The sequence below is a fragment of the Montipora foliosa genome, chromosome 14, assembly GCF_036669935.1.
Source record: "Montipora foliosa isolate CH-2021 chromosome 14, ASM3666993v2, whole genome shotgun sequence".
NCBI lineage: Eukaryota > Metazoa > Cnidaria > Anthozoa > Scleractinia > Acroporidae > Montipora > Montipora foliosa.
The window spans coordinates 14,685,739-14,695,347 of NC_090882.1; the positions used below are offsets into that span (position 1 = coordinate 14,685,739).

General features: G+C 38.8%; 1 protein-coding gene across 2 annotated transcripts in view; it reads left to right on the plus strand.

Moving 5' to 3' along the window:
• The first annotated feature begins 3,227 nt into the window (after positions 1–3,227).
• Positions 3,228–9,609, plus strand: part of LOC137985008 (nuclear receptor subfamily 2 group E member 1-like) — an 8,629-nt gene continuing 2,247 nt past the window's right edge. Inside the window, exons 1-3 of one of the 2 annotated variants that reach the window (XM_068832398.1) lie at positions 3,228–3,336; positions 3,832–4,059; positions 8,216–8,911. In XM_068832398.1, the coding sequence (XP_068688499.1) occupies positions 3,294–3,336; positions 3,832–4,059; positions 8,216–8,911 (967 nt within the window). In that variant the 5' untranslated portion in view covers positions 3,228–3,293. Of the gene's footprint in view, positions 3,337–3,701; positions 4,060–8,215; positions 8,912–9,609 lie in introns of those variants that run through there. The other variant, XM_068832397.1, reaches the window with a different exon arrangement.

Sequence of the window (9,609 nt, forward strand, 5' to 3'; positions counted from 1 at the left end):
AGAGCGGTAGTCCAATCCGTCGAAGCGACTTCGGGGACTATGCATATGGTTTGTGAGAGGTTGCTTTAATACATAGCAAAAATGGAGCAATGCTATTTCTGAGAAAAATATAGCGGTAACGAGAAAAAGAATTATAGGAAGAAGAAGCGTTACACGATTCCGCGAAAATAGATAGTACCACTCATTCAAGTAAACATTTTTTTTTCCTTTTTGATTTATCTTCGACTCTTTCTATTACCTTGAGGAAAAGAAAATTTCCAGGCTTTAGACACCTACCGAAGCACCATCAAGGTTTCTTGTGAAGTAATCCAATTAGCTACTGAAAATTTGAGTCGAAACGGTTTTCAAGTTTTCCTTTCCCACATCATCGAGAGTATTTTAAACGTATTTTGACTCATTCTCTTGCTCTGTATTTTTCATTCAAGGAAATAAACGAAGTAGGAGATATTTTAGTGTTATCAAAGTGTTCAAGGTTTGAGTTAAATGAACCAAAAATCACAATACCTTCCACGTCACATGCGCGAAAAATATTGGATCAAAACAACATTAGTAACAAAAGTTTGAATAAACAAGGTTTGCATACAATTTTTTGCTTAATTCTCTCTGAATAAGATGTCATACTATTAATCTTCGTTAAGTCTAAACCAATTAACCTTTAATTCCTTGTTTTATTTTTCCAGACAGCGTCGAATAACAACAAGGATTGTTTGTTTGTTCTTGTCGTATATTTGCTGAATTTATTAATCTCACCCAAAACGCCAGTGCAATAGTTACTAGACATGATGGAACAGTCTGGCAAACTTCCAACGATTTGAGTGGTCGATTCGTGCGGTCAAAGTCCTACAGGTAATTGCGCACGGATTACTGAATACCTCCCGCTGTAACGGCAGTCAGAGTTTATCTATTGTTACTGGTTACTAACAAATAATGAGAAATTTAATGCCATTTTTAAGGCAGCTTTTATGGGCTCTCAGTCATGGCATGTATGGGCTTTCATCTCAAACACGTAATTAGAAGCAAAATGCTACACAAAAATTTCTTTAACGTTCCGCCTCGTTATAGCAAATTATTTAGCATCAATTTGCATGCATTGATCGGAGCTCATTTCTCCACACAAATATGATTTCAACCCATGGCCAGTTGTGGTTAGCAGGTGGCTAAATACAGCGCTTTCAAGGAACCTTTTTGGTTTGTCGTTCAATTTAATACTGTTGTCTTTATAGAAAGATACAGGGACAAGCCAATAGAGAAGCCACCTTAAGTAGCATGTTCAGGAAGAATGTTCTTGAACAACTTCAATCAGTATTAGGAAGTTAATTAAGGACGGTGTCTACTTATTCAAAGATATTTTTGGCCCGATTTATGATTATGCAGGAAATGCAGATCTTAACAAGTGCTATTGAAATCTAAAAAGGAACTTGGGGGTAACCACGCATTTTTTAAGGATAATTCATAAACAATATTTGTAAAAATCTCTAAAATACAAAGCAATGTATGGCGTTCTTTCTCAAATTGAAGCTTAGTTATCTCTAAAGAATGCATGGTTCCCCCCAATTTTCTTTTGGGATACCAAAAGTACTTACTAAGATCTATCTTTCCCTCACAGTTTTAAACCGCGCAAAAATATCCCCGTATTAGTAAGCATCACCGATAGGAAACCTGAGTATCTCGAGATGCGCAGAATGTATGCGCAATAACAATAGTAGGCATCGTTCTTAAGAGCCGATAACTGCTGCAACGAAAACGCCAAAACGCAGTAATATTATTGGTTAAAAGAGGTAAATGATCGTACCGCACGTGAGGCACGCTTTTTTGAACACATTTCTCCCGTCACTCGTCGAAACTACATCTTAAAATATGACCAAATTTTGACGACAACGTGGGCATACAGCACTGAAACAAGAAAAGTTGGTTTCATCAATTATCAAAGTTGATAAAAGGTAACTTAAAGCTATTTAACCACCAAAAGGTGAAAACAGGGGAACAACGTGGAGCCGGGTCGGAATCGAAATTCCAAAAGAGGAAGCTTTGTGAACCGTACCGCTTGCTCGTCAAAGTTCAGAACCTGTTTTGTCACCTCTATGTTCCAATTACTTCGTGAGCGGATTTTTAGGAAACACAGATGTCTTAGGCTTGTTCCATTACTTCAAGAATACCCTCGTTACTACAGGTATGCCATTGTTCTCTTTGAATTGATACAATTTAGACCGATATTTACACAAGACAAACATAAGCTCTTTAAGATAACTTTTGCCCGAAAATTTACTTTTACTAAATGTATAGCACTGCAAAAAACCTTTCATTGATCTTTCTAATCAACTTGATTATCTAAACGCATTATATTTTGCCTATATATATAAATATATATATTGTTAACGAGATTTTAGGATCACGCCGCCAGAGGCTTTCGGGATTCATACACCTCAAGGCAATTTCGAGAGTATAAATAGGCCGATAAACCAAGTCAAATCACTTTCTTCCGGTGTCACAAGATCTCAGCTTATGCTCTGCTCAGCGAGAAGTCGGCGTAGAAGCTACGAGGTTCTCGTTTCTTTTTCTTTTTTTTTTTAAGTTCTGTTGTTTTTGAAGTTATTGACAGATAAGGTCAATGTTGAAATGATGTGGAAAGAGATGATCTTAATAACGGACAAGAAGGCGGGGATTATAATGTAACCACGTGTTTGAGGTCGAAGGTTTTGTGAAATAACCACTGACGTCGGTACTAACATTTAATTAAAGGAACGTCAACAAAGCACGTGCCCATGTTGATCATTTTGCAGTTGCAATGTATTTCATTTTTAGTGATTGCACGAGCAGTGCCATAGCAACCTGTCTTAAATTGGATTTCTTCTAATTCGGTATCGCGGCGTGGTTTAAAAAAGCCTTGATTCCATCACTTTGTAAAGCAATGTGGATTCTTTTGTCTTTGTTTAAACACCGTGTAAAGGCACACATGGGTTCTGCCTTCTAAGATCAACTTCCTAATTGTTGCTAAGAGAAAAACTATTCGAGCAGAACAAGTCAGATCGCGCCAAACCACTTAAAAGAATCTAATTTAATTACCCTCTCAAACATGCGAATTGATGATCAAGTCATAGCCAATCAGATTCGAATACCCTGACCGCGAACCAATCACAGTTTGTTTGATTACTGCACCTGTTCGAGACCAGCAAGTACAAAATTAGCCACCAACTTGCAGTACGAGATTTTGTCAACCTTTCATATCAGAACGCAATTATCTCTCGGACGCTGCAACAAGAGCTCAATCCCGGTTCGATTGTTAGCCCCAAAAAATGTCCGACACGGATTTTATTGCACCAAGACGAGGAAAAGCAGGTAATTTCATTTGCTCAAACATTGGAAATTGACCCCGATAAATTATAATGGAAAAATCGGTGCTTTGGCTCGATGCGCGAAGGAATTTTGCAGGAAAAGGGGACAAATATGGAGAGATGAATGCCCAAACATATTTTTTTTTAATGCACAACGGATGCAAAATATTAATTTACGGAGAATGGCTTATCATATTCGGTGCCAGGTGCAGTGGATACGCCTAATAATACAGATTGCATTAAAGTAAACTGTTTGTGCAAGAAACAAATGCTTAGAAGGGTCCTCGCGTATAGGGCGAGCTCCGTAAATGAAATCTTTAAGATCTAAAGGGTTCGTGATCTGGGAAGAGATCGATCCCTTTAATTGCGTTTGGAAGAAACGACGCGTGGCACAAACAATGCGATTTTGCTTCCAAAGCGCTGGTCGAAAAGTCATACATGAACAATTTTGCCCACTTGACAAGAATGACATGTAATGTTGACGTCTTTTCTCTCGCAGAAGCCAAGCAAACTGTTCTTTGCAAAGTTTGTGGCGACAGAGCTTCTGGAAAGCACTATGGTGTTTTGACTTGTGACGGCTGCAGAGGTTTCTTTAAGAGAAGCATTCGACGGGACCTCGCTTATCAGTGCAAGGAAAGCAATTCCTGCCCTATTGATGTTGCGCGCCGAAACCAGTGTCAAGCTTGCAGGCTAAAGAAATGCTTTGAAGTACGAATGAATCGAGACGGTAAGCACATATTCTCTCAACGCTAAAATGGTTAATACAAGAAGCTGCAAACAGCAAAAAAACTGAAGCAACAAGCTCTTGCGCACAATTAATGCAATTTGCATATATAACAAAGGCGCTATTCAAAATGTATAGAAATTAAAGACCACTTTAAACGCTCTGTTCCTGTAAATTTCATACTAAAATTAAATTAGGGAATTCGATCATTGCCTAGAAGTTTTCTAACTAAGATATTTCATAATTATGTTAAGCTTATTATCTCGGGTTTAATGTTAAAGTTGCTAAACACTTAGCAGCCACCTGCTATTGAAACTTTGGACTCACCCAAAAAAGCGCATATCCCGAAAAAGAAATCGCACAACTTAAGCAAAAAGGTATTCTATAATAATAAGTTTCGTAAGATCAACACAGTCTAGTTTGAAGACAATGATCATAAAAGACCTGTCGAGTCTATGAATTTCGTTTTCGAATCAAGAGTTCTCAAAGTTGGTACAGCTTTACTGGACCAAAAAAAAATCTTTAATTAATGTATTCCCGATGATCAGCGTGAAGCAGTTCTTCACAATACCAGTGTTTTGTATCAGACATATAACAATTGCAATTAGCCAAAGTACCTTTTTACACGATCAGTGGAGTTTTAGGAAGAGGCTTTTCTTAACAGTTAAAATCGACATTAACTGGAGACCAAAGATGCAAAAACTTTTATTTTGTTGATTTCCGAGAGGCAAATCTGACCTTATATGCTTCAACATAACCTCCTAAATAAAACCTGGGCCGGGTGTGGTTGTGACAAATCGGCTGCATCACGTCTTTAAAGGATCTTTAATCGTTGTTAACATGATTTCTTTTTCACTGATTTTAATTCTATTATCCATCTTCTTCTAGAACCTTCATTGGTTCTAACCAACAGAACCAAAACTTATAAGATTTGCCCTTCGTCTCGAAAGTAATATATTATTAAACATTATCTGCTAAACCCAAACTGGAGCAAGGCGGAGGTTAATAAATAAATGGAAACACCATATCACCAAGTCAATGTGTCGATTACTCCCTTGGCTCCTAAAAGAAAAAAGACGAGGTCTTAAGCCACAAAAAAAGGTGATCTTTCTTTCAAAACTCTTGGTGAAGCTCGTTTTGAGAAAAGCAAGATTTACATAGAGCTCCAGGGGTTAATAATTCATTCTGGCGTTTAAAAGACCGCACGGACAAAAGAAATCTTAAGAAATTACTTTAGAGGTGTTTTGTTTAACTTAAAGCGAAAGAAAATAATCTCCAACGCTTTTGTTAGCGTCTGGGGACCACTTCCAGTCAAAAAAAACTTTTAAACGTAAAATTACCGCTCGGGAGAATTGTTTACAATACCCATTATACCAAACAGCATATTTCATTCTGATAATTGTCATAATGCAAATCATAGATCTGTCAATTGAATTCTTGATTAATCTGCTCGAAAAACGTAGGAAGTGTAATATAATGCCCCTGTTATGCGGATATCACATTCGTCAAATGTGGAAATAACGTACAATGACCGTAGTATGGCGAAGAACCGAAACCCTAACAGGGTAACCACAGTTCTTTGGTCGACTCAGTGCTACATTGGGTGGTGAACGGTTTTAGTTTCCGTTGGCGTTGATTTTACAAATTTAAAAGCCAGTTGCAGGTTATTGGCATTATTGTTAACTAAATAGATTTGAATGGATAAAATAGGGATTAACTTGATACCTACAAATTTCGTCCGAGATCGCAGTGGCATGCATGGTATTACAGCAAATTATTCAATTCTGCACTCGCAATACGCTTTGTTTTTCTTCGCTACTGTTTAGAATGATGATCTAGGAACCCTCAAGCTTGAGTTCATAAACGAAAATTCAGCTGGAATTTGTTCGTGAAACAAAATCATACAGGTTTAAAATAATCAGTGGTTTAATTCAACTTCGGTCAACTTTCCCTTGAGCGAAAGATTAAGGTTCATTTCTTTTGTTAATCCCTTGAAGCTAACTACTGGAATCCGACAGTTTCATTGTCTTGGTGCACTTTGCGTAAGCAAGAATTCGCTGCTTTCCGGTTTTTTTTGTGCTGGAGAAAATAAGTCACGAGAACTCCATTAATTAACTTCGCTACAAACAAATTTTTGCAATCAAGTGGAACGCGAAGCAGAAAGTTCCATGATGAAGGCCTGCGCTTCTGCAATACGTAGCCTTTGGCTTTTTGTGGAGAGATCAGAGCAGTATCTCATGGAATTTTGAATCTGTAAGTGGCATATAAAAAGAAAACCTTACTTTGTGTTAAGTCTCTTGCAACAGATCTATTTTAGGCACGATATCGGCTTTAAACCAACCAATGACAGCATGTTATTATGTTGTCTCCAGGAACAGCAGCTGTCTTTGGATTAAGACACGATTGAATGAGTCCCCAGGGAATTCGTTAACATTGAATAAACAGGGTGTGCATTGTGATATCACAAGTGTTTGAGTTGTCATTGACCAATGAGCTTCATGTTTTGACAGTGGTGTATTTGTTTCAATTCGAGAATAAAATTACCTCTCTTCTCTGCAATGCATTTTGAGGAACATTCTTCATTTTTATTTTGCCATTTCGTTCACAAGGGAAAAATTGAAAGCCATTCAACAAAGAAAATGTGATCAAACAACTGATCAGAAAATGCGATTGCTGAGGTTTTTCTGAAATGCTTGGTACATAACACGATTATTATATTATTATTATAAGTCCGAAATTTGCCTGCAACGGGTCGATATCGGTAATTAGCAACAGTTTCTCGGTCATCCTAATTGGTTGCTCACCGGGCGTGTTAATGACATAAGCGTGCCGGCGCCGACAAGTTCAGGAAAATGTTCGTATACATTTACTATACTCGATAAATCTAAATCAGTTACTTCTGTCAGGAGATTCCATCACTTGAAAGCCATATAATACCGGAGTTTCCCCCATGCAAAGTTATACAAACACAAGAGCTTTGGAAATGATTGTCCGACCAGCGTTGGGCTGTTACAACTCACAAAACATCTTTATTTCATTTGCGCTTTGTTTATCTAACGAAGAAATAAACGATACTAGGGAAGTTTGCCCAAGTATAACCCAACAGATACCTAACTTTTATGGGCATTGTTTCTCGTCAGCGCTGCTCCACAGTTTCTAATGAGAATCTTTCCCATTTAGGGTGACTGAACACAGTTTTTAAGCACTTATACTGCCATTTAGGCTCTGCCATATTTATGCAGTTTTTGGCTGAAGGCTCAAACTCGGTCACTGATAAGAGCTACCCCGAAAGTTTATATTTTCGAAAGTCAATACGCTCTGCAGGCTGCAACAATGTATATGGTAAGGAATCTAGAATAAAACAAGGCCTAATATGCTTATTTCTCATTTATGCAAAATTCACTCGTCAGTTTTTTTTTGTTTTTTTTTTTTGCAGCAGCATTTGCTTATTTCAAGCAATAGTAATAAAAGCACGTTTAACAGCTGTTGTCATAGAATTTCAACAGACGGATTGGAAGCGTAATGGAAGCGAATTAACACCGCATTTCCTAGACCATCACGAGAAGGAGAAAAACTGAAAGTTTCGATCATAATGGACATATTTGTTTTGTTTTCAAAAAATCCACGCCAGCCTTCAATGAATACCACTGACCTAGGAAATACTACTGTGTTCAGCCACCTTAATGTTGGTTGGTTTACACCTAAGCATTAGCATAAGGAGGCAATGCGGTTCAGTGAGTGCTAGTGGCTAGGGCGCTTGCATTGCAATTGAGAGACAAGCGTTTAAGACCCGTTCTGACCACTAGGTAAATCCCTGGTTCAACTACTCGGTTGCACTTGTAAATAACCAGATTATTTACCTCCGGCCGGTTGAGATTCTTAACAGTTGCTGTTGTTGTTCTGTTCTGTTCTGTCGTGTTGTCCTGGTTGTGTTTCGTTGGTTCTGAAAAGCCCCTTAGGGGAGTGGTCAATTCAGTATGTATGCATAAGCACCGGTGTGGCCAACACACCACGCATGCGCACAACCTAAATAAAGCTAAATAAGAAGGAGGCATCATTTCATGTTATTATGCAACTCAGTATGCTTATATGTTTGCGTAAACCAAGACACTTGTACCAACAATGTCTTGATGTTAATCACTGTTATTCATCTCAATAGCTGTACAACACGAACGAGCTCCTCGCACTAATCAATACAAGCAATCTACAAATGAAGAGATTCGCTGTAAACCATTGAAGAGAAAACAAAACAATTACGAGCAAGACAGCTTCGATATTTCACCCAGCCAGATTCATGTTACTCCAAAGAAAGAAAAGGTCATTGACTCTCCCGTGACACCGGAACCTGTCTACTATGACAGCAGCCCTCCAAGGTTCCTTGTCTCGTACGTTAACCCCGAGAGCCCTAAAGATGCGTCGGTTTCAGTTTCCATGGCAGCCACCATGACCCCACCTCACACCCCACAGCATGGACAACAGGTGCCGTATCCAATGATCTACCTTGGTTCACCGGAAATGCTTCACGAATCGGCCGTGCGCATTTTGTTTATGACCGTCAAGTGGGTTCGCAATATCCCCACATTCTTTGAACTACCATTCCGAGATCAGGCAATTTTGTTGGAGGAAGGTTGGAGCGAGCTGTTCATCCTGAGCACTGCGCAGTGGAATTTGCCTGTGGAGATAAGTACTTTGTTAGCTGCCGCGGGAGTGAACTCGCAGCTAGACGAGGCTGAAAAAATGATTTGCGGAATGGGAGACATAAAGGCTTTAAGAACTATTGTAGAAAGGTTTAGAGCAGCCAACATCGATCAGACGGAGTACGCATGTCTCAAAGCTATCGTCCTTTTCAAGCCAGGTTTGTTGCCCTCTATCTTTAGTAAGTGCCAAAAGGGTTGAGACACTGCGCTTTTAAAGGTATCTCGGTCAAATCCCTTCCCCAAAATCTTTCCATGTAACCCCTCCCCCCTTCACCCTTCCTAACAATATTGTTTTCTTATCGCCAAGACTTTCTTTTTCGGAGGAGGCGGGGGGGAAAGGGGGAGTGCAAGTGAAAAATGTAAACTCAAAGAATTTTCCTTGCAAATTTGTCTCGAAATTCATTTGGACCACCGCAAGAAACGTCATCAAAAGTCTGCAAGGCTGCAAGTAATAAGATGCATGCCAAATTTAGATATCCAACAGCAACACAAGCTGTCCTTTAGAGCGAGTTTTAATCAAGGGTCGTAAAATCAAAACCAAAGTAATTACTTTGGTAAATCAAAAAGGGCGAAGATAATCCAGTAAACCAATCAAAACTCGAAGAAATTACAAGTAGCCGACACAAAGCGCGGGAAAATGTGCAGGCGCAATCCACGGTTGGTTTTGGTTTCACTTCTGATTGGTTGAAAAAATGGCGCGAGAACTTTGAACCAATCACTGAGTGAAGTAATGCAAACTTAAAACAATTCGCTAATTACTTGCAACACTCAATTGAAAAACGCTCTAAGTCTAAGCATTTTCTACCTATTTTCAGCAAGATACGTATCACGGTTAACGTCATTTTTGGGTTAGGGA